General features: G+C 58.5%; 2 protein-coding genes and 1 long non-coding RNA gene across 3 annotated transcripts; 1 reads left to right on the forward strand and 2 right to left on the reverse strand.

Annotated features, from left to right (window-relative positions):
- Positions 1–78: 78 nt before the first annotated feature.
- Positions 79–3,098, reverse strand: KLHDC7B (kelch domain containing 7B). Its single transcript, XM_045555315.1, has one exon. It carries the CDS (start codon positions 3,040–3,042, stop codon positions 1,123–1,125), a length of 1,920 nt encoding a protein of 639 aa, XP_045411271.1. The 5' UTR covers positions 3,043–3,098; the 3' UTR covers positions 79–1,122.
- Positions 3,099–3,785: 687 nt separating this feature from the next.
- LOC123640251 (collagen alpha-1(III) chain-like) lies at positions 3,786–6,102 on the reverse strand. The gene is made up of 2 exons (XM_045554707.1): positions 3,895–6,102; positions 3,786–3,824 (listed from the first exon to the last, which is right to left on the reverse strand). Exons 1-2 carry the CDS (start codon positions 5,098–5,100, stop codon positions 3,786–3,788), a joined length of 1,245 nt encoding a protein of 414 aa, XP_045410663.1. The 5' UTR covers positions 5,101–6,102.
- A 5,483-nt stretch (positions 6,103–11,585) lies between these two features.
- Positions 11,586–12,714, forward strand: LOC123640749. The gene is made up of 3 exons (XR_006736044.1): positions 11,586–11,645; positions 12,189–12,471; positions 12,702–12,714. It is a non-coding gene; the product is annotated as an uncharacterized LOC123640749 (long non-coding RNA).
- Positions 12,715–13,139: the final 425 nt, after the last annotated feature.

Consider the following 13,139-nt stretch of genomic DNA (forward strand, 5'->3'; position numbering starts at 1 on the left):
ACACGACAAGTGCAAGACGCGATGCTTTCAGTGAATTAAACGTGTATTTGGCGCCAGCATAAAGTGTATTTTGCTGAGCATAAAGTAAAAGGCAAAAACAGGCCCACACAGGGACAGCCAGGCCAGAGGTTGGGCAGCAGCGTCCAGTCACATTTATTCACCCCCCTGAAGTGGGTTTCAACATGGGTCAAGGGAGGAGACGCACCATTCACTGTGCCGTGTCCCAGGCACCAGGCAAGGTGCTCACATCTGTCACCGTATCTCCCACAACGCTCCTGAGTGACAGACGTCCATTACAGTAATTTTACAGACACGGAAAAAGGGAAGTTAAAGTCTTATCCAAGTCCACACAGCTAAAAAGGAACCGAACCAGGGTAAAACTCAGGTCTCAGTTACAGGGTGGTGGGTGAGAACCGGGGTGGGATCCTGGAGGGGCTGGGAGAGGCCCCATGAGGCTGCAGAGGGTCGTGAGCCCACGTGGTCCCAGCCTGCTCTGGGCTGGGGCTGTGGGCAGGGGCTACGGACAGCAGAGCAGCCCCCCACCCCCCGCCCCCGGGCCAAGTTCACAGGAAAGGGTCCCAGGCCATGGAGGATCTTCAGCACCAATCAGACCCAGGAGGACAATGGGGTTGGTACCTGGGCAGGGCCAAGCCAGCCCCCAAAAGGCCTCAGGGCAGGCAGAAGTTCCCAGAGGGGAGGGTGTTAGCTGGGGACCTTTTTGCTCCCCCTCCCCGCTTGACAGAACACGGAAGCGCGAGTGGTTTCCAGCCATCTCCTCTCTTGGCTCAGCCGAGATCCTTGGCAAGCCAGGTCCCAGCTCTTGGGGCCCTGGCCCTGGGGGGTCGCACAGACGGGTGTGGGTGAGCCAGCCAAGACAGCAGGGAAGTGACTGGGGCAGGAAACAGCCTGAGTGTGGCGGGGAGGGCCAGAAAGGAGCCCGGGCTGGGGGCAGAGGGGCCGCACTCCAGAAGTAATTGACCCCCTTTAAAGCAGGGGCTGTATTATAACAGAAAGGGAAAGTTGTCCCAGAAACAACAGCAGGAAGTTCTGGCCTGAGCCCCCTGCCATGCCCCACATCCCCTCAGACCTCCCTGAGGAACAGGCCTGGTTCTCTGCCGGCCCTCACAGCGAGGTCTGCAGCCGGCCCTCGCAGGGCAGAGTCAGGATGAACGGACAGAGGACACCCCTGCTTCCCAGAGGGAAGGGCTGCAGCTCCTTGGCCTGGAACTGAGCAGTCCCCTCAGAGACTGTAAAGGTGGCGGTGACCTGGGGGTTGAGGCAGTAAATGGTGTTGCCCAGCACCGTGCAGCGGAGCGGGGTGGGGGCGGGCAGGGGCAGGGAGGCGGCCCGGCTCCAGGAGCCGGTCACCGTGTTGTAGCGCATCACCGCCGCACCCACGCCGCGCAGCAGGTCAAAGCGGTACAGGAAGCCTCCCAGCGCCACGATGTCGCTGGAGCGCCGGTGGCTGGCACTGTAGGGGCACTCGTCCCAAGCGTCCTTCACGGGGCTGTACCTGAGCAGGCGGTAGAAGAGGTGACCCCCTGTGACATAGATGTCCCCACGACAGGCCACAGCTTCGTGGGCCACAGGGAAGGTGCCTGCAGGGAGGGGCGCACGCAAGGTCCAGGAGTCCGTGCGAGGGTCGTAGCGCTCCATGCTGTACAGGCACTCGCCCCCAATGGCGTACAGCAGCCCGTCCAGGGCCACCAGCTTGAGCTGGGCTCGGGCCTGCTGCATGGGCCGAACCTGGCTCCAGATGTTGGTCAGAGGGTTGTAGCAGAAGACCTCGTTGGAGCAGACGGCCTTGGCGCCAGAGCCACGGATGCCCCCCGCCAGGAACAGGTAGTTGTGCATGGTGCAGAGGCCACACCCCCGCAGCGGGGCCTCCTCGGGCACCTGGGTCAGGGGCCGCCATGTGTTCTCTCGGGGGTTAAACACATGCAGGTGCATGGGAGGAGGCAGGGGTGCGGGCCCTGCCGCGGGGGCCTCCTCGCCATGAGAGCCCCTCGTGAGGCCTGAGCGGCTCACCTGGTAGAGGCTGGGCAGCACGAGGACCCCCAGCACCGCCTGGCCCCGGCCGGTCCGCAGGCTCAGGATTCGCTCCCGGTCAGCCCCACTCAGCTGCCGGTAGAGGTGCGGGTCTGCCAGCACCCGCAGCAGGTTGTTGCTCATCAAGGCATAGGTCTCCTGGGCCAGGCCAGGCTGCCCGTGCTGCTGGGCGAACGCCAGCACATCCAGGCAGCTCCCCAGGTCCAGCCGCCGCCGCAGAGTCGCTGCCGTGGTGGGGTCCAGGGCCCCACCAGAGCTGGGCTGCCGGGGCCTCTCCACCACCCCCCAACTCCCAGGCCTCTGCAGAAAAACCATGAGTTTTCGGGCCTCTTTCTGCTTCTCTGTGAGCATCCTGGAGCTGCGTGCAGCACTGGCCTCCTCCCCAGGCGCCTCTCCCTGGTAGTGGCCCGGGACTGCCCAGCTGACCTGCTCAGAGCCCTGGGCTATTATTTCACACAGGCTGCGTTTCCGTGGCCGGGGAACAGGCTGTGACCGCCCCCTCTCAGCGGGGGATGGTGGGCAGCCAGACTGCATTTGCACAGGGGGCTGCGAAGGGGACCTGGGCATTGCAGCTGGGGGCAGTGAGTCTAGACTTTTCTCCTGGGTTCCCTCTCCTCTTGGGTCTGGGGAAGGGCCTGGCGTGGGAGCCCTATTGGTCTCGGAGCTTCTTGGTTGTGGCTGACATCCAGCCTTAACGAGGCCCCCTGCACCTGCCCCTGTGACCGTCCCCACTGAAGAGCTGTGCCTGTCCTCAAGGCCAGGGATGGCCCCTTCAGAGGGAGAACTGGACTGTCTGTCCCCAGAGTGTGCGAAAGTGCCAGGATCTGTAGGTCTCCCAGGCACTGCCTTTGGGGAACTCCCTTGTGGCCTCTCTTGCCTGGGGAAGGGATGGCTTCTAAGAACCATTGCAATAAGGTTTCCCCAGCTAGTTGAGATCTGTCCCTCCTGGTAGCCCTTGGAGAGAGCCACACCGAGCTCCTGAGACACGGGCATTGAGCCTGGGGCAGGGGCTGGGGCTGGACCTGGACCTGGGCCTGGGGTTGAGGCTGAGCCTGGTCCTGGGGTTGGGGCTGAGCCTGGGGTTGGGGCTGGACCTGGGCCTGGGGCTGGGGCTGGGCCTGGGGCTGGGACTGGGCCTGGGGTTGGGCCTGGGGCTGGGGCTGAGCCTGGGGCTGGGATTGGGTTTGGGGTTGGGGTTGGGGCTGGGGTTGGGGCTGGGGCTGGACCTGGGCCTGGGGCTGGGGCTGAGGCTGAGGCTGGGGCTGGGACTGGGCCTGGGGTTGGGCCTGGGGCTGGGGCTGAGCCTGGGGCTGGGACTGGGTTTGGGGTTGGGGCTGGTCCTGGGATTGGGTTTGGGGCTGGGGCTGAGGCTGAGGCTGGGGCTGGGACTGGGACTGGGGTTGGGCCTGGGGCTGGGGCTGAGCCTGGGGCTGGGACTGGGCCTGGGGTTGGGCCTGGGGCTGAGGCTGAGGCTGGGGCTGGGACTGGGCCTGGGGTTGGGCCTGGGGCTGAGGCTGAGCCTGGGGCTGGGACTGGGCCTGGGGTTGGGCCTGGGGCTGAGGCTGAGGCTGGGGCTGGGACTGGGCCTGGGGTTGGGGCTGGGGCTGGACCTGGGCCTGGGGCTGGGGCTGGGGCTGGGGCTGGGACTGGGCCTGGGGCTGGGACTCGGCCTGGGGTTGGGACTGGGCCTGGGGTTGGGGCTGGGGCTGGGGCTGGGACTGACATTGGTGCAGGCCCTACTCCGAGATTTTCACTCTGAGAAGGACTCTTGCTAACTGCCAGAGGCAAAGAGCCTGAAGAATAGGGGGTCGGAAGAGTCGAGGGTGCAGGTAAGAGACCCAGGACCGGGGCTGCCAGCGGGGAAGCGGAGGGTGGGCGGGGCTCAGGGCCCCGAGGCGGGGGCGTGACTGACGGGCTCCATGCGGGGCTGCTGCGGAATCCTGCCGGCTTCGCTTCCTCTGGAGGCCGCTTGGAACCCAGGTCAGGGACCCGCCCGTAGGCCTCTCGCCAGGACCCCCTCCCTTCTCTGACGCTGTGGTCCCCCCGTGTCTCTGTCCCACCCGGCCCAGGGCCGAGGAAGGGGTGGTCGCCTGGGGAGCCCTCGGTCCGGGCTTCGCCGGCGCAGACCCCTGTGGCCCCCGGCCACTGCCCCGCGGAGCCTGGGACCTGGCTGAAGGTCTGGGTGACCAAGACCTCCCTCCTGGCCCAGGGCCAGCCTGCCTCGGGGGCCCGGACGCTCTGAGCCCCGGGGGGCAGCGGGGAGCCCGCGCAAAGGCCGGCGGCGGCCGCATCCACAGCGTCCCACGCGCTCGCCGCAGCGCCCGGCTTTGGGGGGCGGCGGGCTCTGTCCATCGGTCCCCGCCGGCCGCCGCGGCCCCTCCCCAGCGAGCCGGAGGGCCCCGCGCCGGGCTGCCAGGGGCCGGTGTCCTGTTGCTCCGTGTGGACGGGGGCCTGGCGAGCTGGCCCCTTGACGCCGCCGCCACCTGCCTCGGCCTGCACCTCCGCGTCGCTGCCAGGACTCCGAGGAGTGAAGTGGATTAGGAGCGGGGCGGATGTCCCTCCTGCTTTGCTCCTACCCAGGAAGGCAGTGCCTGGCCTGGGAGGCTCCTTCCCTTTACCTGCGGAGGTGCCATTGCCATGCTGCTGTCCCCGGGCCCCTCTGCTGGGCACCTCGCCAGCCGTCTTGAGCGGAAGCCGGGCTGTGGCGGCCAGCCCTCGGCCTCCTGCTGCAGCCGGACTCCCCGGGCCGCGTCCTGGGAGGTCTGGCTTCTCCTGCCCTGAGTTCTGTCCCTTGCTGCCACCACTGACCTTGGACTTCGGGTGCAGTGCAGGCACCCCTCCTCCTGCCTGCGGAGGCTGGTCCCCGGGGGCTGTGGACGCTGGTCCTGCTGCCTCCTGGTCCTGCTCAGAGCCAAACCAGCGCAAAGCCAGCGCTGTGGCAGCCACCACAGCCAGCGCCAGCAAGGCCAGTACAGCACTGTCCCAGTCATCGTCACTGTCCCCATCCCATCCCCAGAGGGGACCACCCGGCTCCAAAGTGCCCTGCATCATGGTGCCGGGCTGCAGCCCCAGTGTGAGGAAGGGCAGGCTAGCAGCTGCGCACCCACCCCCAGGGCTGCAGTTAAGGTGGACCTGTCCTCCCGGCCTCCAAGGGGGTGGGGCATCTGCTGCAGGCAGGCCTGGGGGGGGTGTCAGGAGGGCCCCGCCTGGGACGTGGGGAGACAGGTCCAGAGCAGTACCAGGAGCCCAGGGGTCTCTGCAGGCGCCAATTGGCTCCCGACCCCTTCTCCTCCATAGGCCCCGTGTCAAGTGGCCACCGTTCCTGATCGCGGTGCTGGCATCGCAGCCGACCTGCTTCTGCCTGGCAGACCCTCACGCCCCTTAATTTGTCCCACACCCTAGGGTCCTTCCCCTGAGCCAGAGTCCAGCCTCGGGGGCCTCTGGCAGGGAAGGGTTACCCACGGGGAGATGCTATCTCTAGCCTGAGCAACGTGATGCCGCCCTGATGAAGTTACCAGAAACCAGAGAGGCCACTACCGCTGTGCGCCAGTCGGGGGGAGGGGACATGCTGTGGGGGTCCCCCAGACTGGGGAGGGAGACCCTGGCCGTGGGTCCTGGCGGTGAGCATTATCACCGCAGGTGTGAAGTGGGGGGTTTGCATCAGGACGCAGGGGGAGGGGGGAGGCTGAGGCTCCCACACCCCCCTCCCCCAGCAGCTTCTGGACTTTCCTTGCCCTGAGTTCACCAGGGAGGGGATGGGGTTCGCAAGTCAAGAGAAAAAGAATGGAATAAAGAAAATCCAAAAGTTGTATTTCCCTCCGTAAGGCCAGGCTTATTTCAACCCACCTAGACTTTCTAGGCCCTCCAGGGCCGGGACTGTCTTGACTGCCCAGATCGACTCTCACCAGGCCCTACAGAGCCCTGAGCCCAGCCTGCCCCGCTCCAGTTCCAGCCTCAGCCCGGGGCCTCCAGAACCACCTGCTCTGGCCCAGGTGCTGTGCCTGCCCGACTCTGCGTCCTTGTCTGAGTCCCTCCCTTAACTGAACTGACGACTCGCCCCCGGACAGGCTCCCAGGCGCTTCCACAGGTATGTTGGTTTCCGAGGGAGGGGCCTGTCTCCACCTGCTGCTCACCGAAGCCCATCTCAGGAGTGAGTCCTGGGAGAGGTGCCAGGTGGGGCCCAGACTTGGAGCCTGGTGCTCCTGGGACAAAGGCAGGCCCCCCAGGAAGGGTTGTGTGTTTTTTTACCTTCTTCTGGGACATAGTAGGCCTGGGGACTCAGGCAGCAAGGAGATGGCCAAGGAGTGTCCCTGGCACCCAGCCTGAACTTGAAGCCTCAAGTATCTCATCTGGTCTAGTCCCAGCTCCCCCCGCAACTATTAGATGACAGTGAAAGGCCAGGGGTGGGCCCCACGTCTTAAGGTGGACCTCAAGGTGACTGAGGGCTTTCGAGGCACTGCCCTTATTTTCTGTTCCAGGCTCAGGCTGTGCCTCTTGGTTAAGTTTGGGGTCCAAAAAATCCTTCAGAGGCTGGAGATGACACCCCCCTCACCTACACCTCCTTATGAGCCATGCAGGGCCCTGTCAGTCAACTCCACCCAGCTGTCAGAGGATGGGAGGACAGTGGGGAGGACAGTCATCCCCACAGCTCCCGAGGGCGTGAGGACCGCGATGGGCGCTGCGCTGGCCAGAGGCCGTGCTTGGCGCCGCCCTTGGTGGAAAAGAAGCACCTCCCTTGTCAAACTGCCCCTGCTCCACGTACAGCCTCAGCCAGCGCCCGGGGCCTTCGGAACCACCTGCTCTGGCCCAGGTGCTGTGCCTGCCTGACTCTGCGTCCTCGTCTGAGTCCCTCCCTTAACTGAGCCGACGACTCGCCCCCAGACAGGCTCGCAGGCGCTTCCACAGGTGTGTTGGTTTCCGACGGAGGGGCCTGTCTCCACCTGCTGCTCACCGAAGCCCATCTGAGGAGCGAGTCCTGGGAGAGGTGCCAGGTGGGGCCCAGACTTGAAAAGGAGCCTGGAGCCGGGATTAAAGGCAACACTTTGGACACCCTCTCGGGAAGGTGGCCGAGGACATGTCACCTCCCCGAAGTGTGGTGGTTTTGCCTCCTCCCTTGCCAGAGAGGGGCAGAATGTGGCACCGCTGCAAAGGTGGCAGAACTTCAAAAGCGCATGAGGTCCCCCACGCAGATGGCGAACGATAAAGGACTGTTCTGCTTGTGCTGTGATAGTGTAAACATCACAATTTACCATCAAGGAAAAAAGTAAAACTCAAGAAAACGGGTGCCAGGGAGAGCAGCTTCCTGGGAGCCCTTCAGTTGCCTGCTGAGGTGACTCGGCCGCTGGAGGAAGGAACCTGCCCGTCTCTTCAAGGAGGAGAGAGGGGTCTGTGCCCACAAGCCTGAAGCTTCTGCCCAGAGACAGCATGGGCACAACAAGGACAGGCACGGCCTCCCCACGTCAGCTCCTGCGATGGGGACGGAGGGCACAGTGCCCACGAGAACCATCTGCACCTGGGCACCCAGCCTGGGCCAAGCTGGCCCTGCCACCGCCCGGCCCTTTCTGAAACATTTAGCAGAGGAAGAGTATAGCACAATAAAGACATAATTCCAAATGGAGAACAAAATACAAATGGACAGTTGATACACATAAAATATGTAGAAAGTAGCAAACCCCATCAAATGTAAAGTTTCTCCATTATTAGAATCTTTTGAAGGCAAGAAATATTGTATAAGCAGAAAGGATTATATAAAACAATGTCATATTATATAATCTTTATTTATGTTTAAAGATGTGTGTATATATATGCCTAAATAAATCTAGAATAATTTTAAGGCTTAGAAGATATTAACCCCGGACTTAATCATTATATGCATCAGAGAATGCCTCTTATGGAATTCATCTGACTTTACGTGAAAAAAAGTTATTTCTGAGAGAAACAACCAAATATGATAGAAATAGAATAGAAAAACATGTAACTGTTCAACAATATGGGAATTACGGAAAAAAACATGCACATAACTTTACAACATGGTGTTGAGAAACTTATTTAATTATTGATAATGTGCTACGAAATTTAATACAAATATTAATGAGGAGTCTTGGAATAGAAAAGGCTAAGAAATAAAAGTTTTAAATAAGAACAAAATATTGAAAGGGAGACAGAAGGAAGAGATGAAGCATAATGAAAGGCTCCTCTTTCTCCCAGGGGGAAAATATACACTGTTTAACTCTTTATATCAGTTGCTAAATTCAGTTCAAATGTAAGTTTAAAATTTAAGAAAAATTCTAAATTGAAGTAGTCATTTACCACATTCATGGATAAAAAAAATTGAATGTCTGCTGGGCGCGGTAGCTCACACCTGTAATCCTAGCACTCTGGGAGGCCCAGGAGGGCGGATTATTTGAGCTCAGGAGTTCGAGACCAGCCTGACCAAGAGCGAGACCCCGTCTCTTCTAAAAATAGAAAGAAATTATATGGACAGCTAAAAAATATATATATATAGAAAAAATTAGCCAGGCATGGTGGCGCATGCCTGTAGTCCCAGCTACTCGGGAGGCTGAGGCAGGAGGATCGCTTGAGCCCAGGAGTTGGAGGTTGCTGTGAGCTAGGCTGACGCCACGGCACTCACTCTAGCCGGGGCAACAGAGTGAGACTCTGTCTCAAAAAAAAAAAAAAAAAAAGAAAGAAAGAAAAGAAAGGAAAGAAAGAAAGAAAGAAGGAAGGAAGGAAGGAAGGAAGGAAGGAAGGAAGGAAGGAAGGAAGGAAGGAAGGAGAGAGAGAGAGAGAGAGAGAGAGAGAGAGAGAGAGAGAGAAAGAAAGAAAGAAAGAAAGAAAGAAAGAAAGAAGAAAGAAAGAAAGAAAGAAAGAAAGAGAAAGAAAGAAAGAAAGAAAGAAAGAAAGAAGAAAGAAAGAAAGAAAGAAAGAAAGAAAAGAAAAGAAAAGAAAGAAAGAAAGAAAGAAAGAAAGAAAGAAAGAAAGAAAGAAAAGAAAAGAAAAGAAAAGAAAAGAAAAGAAAAGAAAAAAAGAAAGAAAGAAAGAAAGAAAAGAAAAGAAAACAGGGGCCGAGACAAGTACATGCAGGTGCATGTTCGTGGCAACACTGTTCACAACAGCCAAGGGCAGAACCGCCCGGACGTCCATCCAAGGTGGGTAGACGAGTTGGGATCAGCCGTACAAGCAAACTCCGAAACGGCACATCATGCTGGCTGAAATAAGCCGGACCCGAAGGGACAGATACTGTATAATCCCATTTCCACGAGGGACCTAGAAGAGAGGCAGATTCACGGAGACAGGAAGTTGACCGCAGGTTCCCGGGAACTGGCGGTGTGAGCGAAGGAAAGGCACGGTTTACCGTGCGGAGTTTATGCCGAGGACGATGGAAGGTTTTGGGTACAGAGCGCGGTGCTGGGTAGTGGCCTGTGGATGCTTTAACGTCACCGAGCTGCGCACTTGCGAGCGGCTGTGACGGTGAGTGTCGTCACGCAGCCCACACGCCGCCACACTCCCGGCCCGGCCGGGCGGCGACATTCCGAACGCCCCGCGCACAGTCCCGACCGTGCGGCTGAGCCCGAGCATCCGCCACGTCCGGCGTCCGTAGGTCCCAGAGGCGCCCCCGTGTCTCTAACTGACAAGACGCTCGTCCCAGACCGCCCAGCCCGGGCCTGCGCTCGGGAGCGCGCGCCGCGGCGACAGCACGGCCACCGCCGCCAGGGCCGCCCCCGGCAGACGCCCGGCCGCGCCGCAGGGGGACGTCGAGGCGCCAGTCTCGGCTCCCGAGACCCCCGGCGGGGTCGCCGCGCCGGTCGCTACCTCCAACCGGTACGCACTGAGCGAACGAGCAAACCGAGAAGCGGCGGCCGGGAGGACGCAAGACGCGTCACGCGTCCCTCAGAGACACCGCGCGCCAGAGGAGGGTGGTTCCAACGACAGTGATAAAAGCCGTACACGCCGAATACCTGTCCTTTAAATGTTGTGAAAACTATGATCAAAGCAGCTATAAAAGACACTAAAGCTCTGCTTCGACGGAACAACGAATTTCACGGAGGGTCGACGAGGCCGACGGCCGCGCGGGGCGCCCTCTGGCGGTGGCCCCCGAGCGGGTCACCTGCGCGGTCTCCGCGACCGCGGCGGGGCGTAAGTGGCCGTTTGGAAACTGGATTCACGTTTATCTCCGTGAGAAACCTACCCTCAGGGCACACCTGGAATTCGCTTGTGACACCGTGTGCCTCCCCTCACTGGCTGGCGTTTTCTGCCAAACACTGAAAATGAACTGTTGCGGCTGCACAGCAACAGCGTGGGGCACCACGTCGCTGTTTAAAGGCCAGTCCCCTGGGGACAGTGTGACGTGGCACAGCCGGGCTTCCCCGAAGGCACCGCTCCCGGGAGGCAAAGGCTCCTGGGCACAGTTGGCCGCTGCAGCCTCTTGAAAAACTCTCCCAGCGCAGCTCACAGTACCACGTCCTCCCGGTTTCCCCCACCTGGCGGGCTCCCGGCTCCTCCCCTCTTCCCGGCTAAAAACTTGCCTGGCACCAAAAGCCTGGGATTGGAGTGTCGCTAACACAAAGAAATGATAAATGCCTCAGGTGATGGCTGCCCCAGCTAACCTGATTGGGGTAATTCACCTGCACCGCACGCCTGCCTCAAACATCACCTGCACCCTATAAAGATATACAACCATTATGTACCCATAATAATTAAAAATAAATCTAAAAAAAATAAAAATAAAAATTGCCCAGGGCTTTCACCAGGTCCCTCCCAAGCTTTGCCAGTGGCACACAACCGTCACCCAGTCCCCGTCACAACAGGTGCAACGCAATTTCACGAGTGACGCCTAGTCATTAATACGTAACCTGTGGGCGGGACAGCCTGCTGGCCCTAGTGACCACAAAAGAAATTGTAGCAGGAACCTGGATGTACTTATAAGTGATGCCCCTTACAAACAGCATTTCTTATGACCATGTGTTAAAGAAAAATCTGAGGGACAATAAAATGTAAAGAATTGGGCCGGGTGAGGTGGCTCACACCTGTAATCCTAGCACTCTGGGAGGCCGCGGCGGGAGGATCACCTGAGGTCAGGAGTTCAAGACCAGCCTGAGCAAGAGCGAGACCCCCCCCACTCCCCCCCTCCCCGTCTCTACTAAAAACAGAAAAAAAAATAGCCAGTCAACTAAAAATAGAAACAAAAAATTAGCAGGGCATGGTGGCGCATGCCTGTAGTCCCAGCTACTCGGGAGGCTGAGGCAGGAGGATCGCTTGAGCCCAGGAGTGTGAGGTTGCTGTGAGCTAGGCCGACGCCAGGGCACTGTAGCCCAGGCAACAAGGCAAGACTGTCTCAAAAAAAAAAAAAAAGTAAAGAGTTTGAGTAAGAAGTAATTCATGAATTGGGGAACACAAGACCAACAGAGGTTTAGTGTTGCAGTGACAGAATGTCAAAGGCAAGTATTTATTGGCTAAGTGCAGCAGCACAGTAAAGAAGTTACGCGATGGTTAGGGTCACGCAGCTGCCTTACTTGGCCTGTCGCACTGGAGAGTCCCTGGTTGTGTAGCACGTTAGCCGCTTATGACTGACTAGGATCAAAATTTACTTGTCTAATGTAAGCATTTACCAGAAATAACTCGTTTTGGTTTTGTTTTTTACTTCTGCCAGCTGAAAGGAGTAATCCAGTTAAGCTTCGCTCCTGTTTGCAATTTAAGGAAGTCTGAGGGCCCTCGGGAAGCCTCGCGGGTTTTGTCTGCTCGGGGCCTTTGGGCCTGGTCTCCATTTTGGTTTTTTTTTTTTTTTTTGAGACAGAGTCTCACTCTGTTGCCCGGGCTAGAGTGAGTGCCGTGGCATCAGCCTAGCTCACAGCAACCTCAGACTCCTGGGCTCAAGCGATCCTCCTGCCTCAGCCTCCCGAGTAGCTGGGACTACTGCCCGGCTAATTTTTTCTACATATATTTTTAGTTGTCCAGATACTTTTTATTTCTATTTTTAGTAGAGACGGGGTCTCACTCAGGCTGGTCTCGAACTCCTGACCTCGAGTGATCCACCTGCCTCGGCCTCCCAGAGGGCTAGGATTACAGGTGTGAGCCAGCGCGCCCGGCCCCTGGTCTCCATTTTAATTTGCTTTCCCAACTCCCCGCTTTTGGTCACGCAGCAAGCCGAGAGGATGACCGAACCGTGGCATCGCTCTCGCTTACCACTAACGCGGCAGCCGGGGACAGAGTCAGGCGCTGCCAGCAGCAGCAGCGGCAGGGATGCTGGGACACAGAGTCACACGGCCCTCGCCGTCCACACCGCAGGCTCCAGCGCTTGCGGAGTTGGTTCTCCAAGTCGTCCGAGTGGGACGGCAGTCATCTGACCTGAGAGGGGCTGCCGGAAAGCATTGGGAACCTTGAGAGGACACCACACACCAGGGAGGTAAAGACAGCGACTGTAAGGTAGGTGGGGGTTGGAAAATTCCCTGGAGCCCAGATTCAACCAATTAAGTCAGTCAAGGAAGGAGGCAGCAGCCATCTGATGAGAGACTTGTATTTGTTTCTTAACAGCCTTTACATTTGGGGCAGCAAGTTTTTATTTACTAACATAGAAACAAGATTTCTTATCAATAAAAGCACCAGCTCATCCCTATTAAGCTGTTAAAGTATTTTTTTTTTTTTTTTTGAGACAGAGTCTCACTCTGTTGCCTGGGCTAGAGTGCCGTGGCGTCAGCCTAGCTCACAGTAACCTCAAACTCCTGGGCTCAAGTGATCCTCCTGCCTCAGCCTCCCCAGTAGCTGGGACTATAGGCATGCGCCACCATGCCCGGCTAATTTTTCTGTTTTTTGTAGAGATGGGGTCTCACTCTTGCTCAGGCTGGCCTTGAACTCCTGAGCTCAAGAGATCCTCCTACCTCGGCCTCCTAGAGTGCTAGGATTACAGGCATCAGTCACCATGGCTGGCCCCAGAGGATTTTTTAAAATTTTTTGTATAGATGGGAACTCACTATGTTGCCCAGGCTGGTCTTGAACTCCTAGCCTCAGGTGCTCCTCCCACCTCTATCTCCCAAAGTGCTAGGATTACAGGCATGAGCCACTGAGCCTGGCCTAGGTATATTTTATTATATTTT

The sequence above is a fragment of the Lemur catta genome, chromosome 6 (genome assembly GCF_020740605.2).
Source record: "Lemur catta isolate mLemCat1 chromosome 6, mLemCat1.pri, whole genome shotgun sequence".
Taxonomy (NCBI): Eukaryota; Metazoa; Chordata; class Mammalia; order Primates; family Lemuridae; genus Lemur; species Lemur catta.

What these genes read in the sequence shown, in the direction of transcription:
- KLHDC7B (XM_045555315.1), bottom strand. Translation starts at nt 3,042, where the DNA reads ATGCCCGTGTCTCAGGAGCTCGGTGTGGCTCTCTCCAAGGGCTACCAG.
- LOC123640251 (XM_045554707.1), bottom strand. Translation starts at nt 5,100, where the DNA reads ATGATGCAGGGCACTTTGGAGCCGGGTGGTCCCCTCTGGGGATGGGAT. An exon ending in CTTCCCCGCTGGCAGCCCCG is followed by an intron (nt 3,825 to 3,894) that starts GTCCTGGGTCTC and finishes TGCCTCTGGCAG; the next exon opens with TTAGCAAGAGTCCTTCTCAG.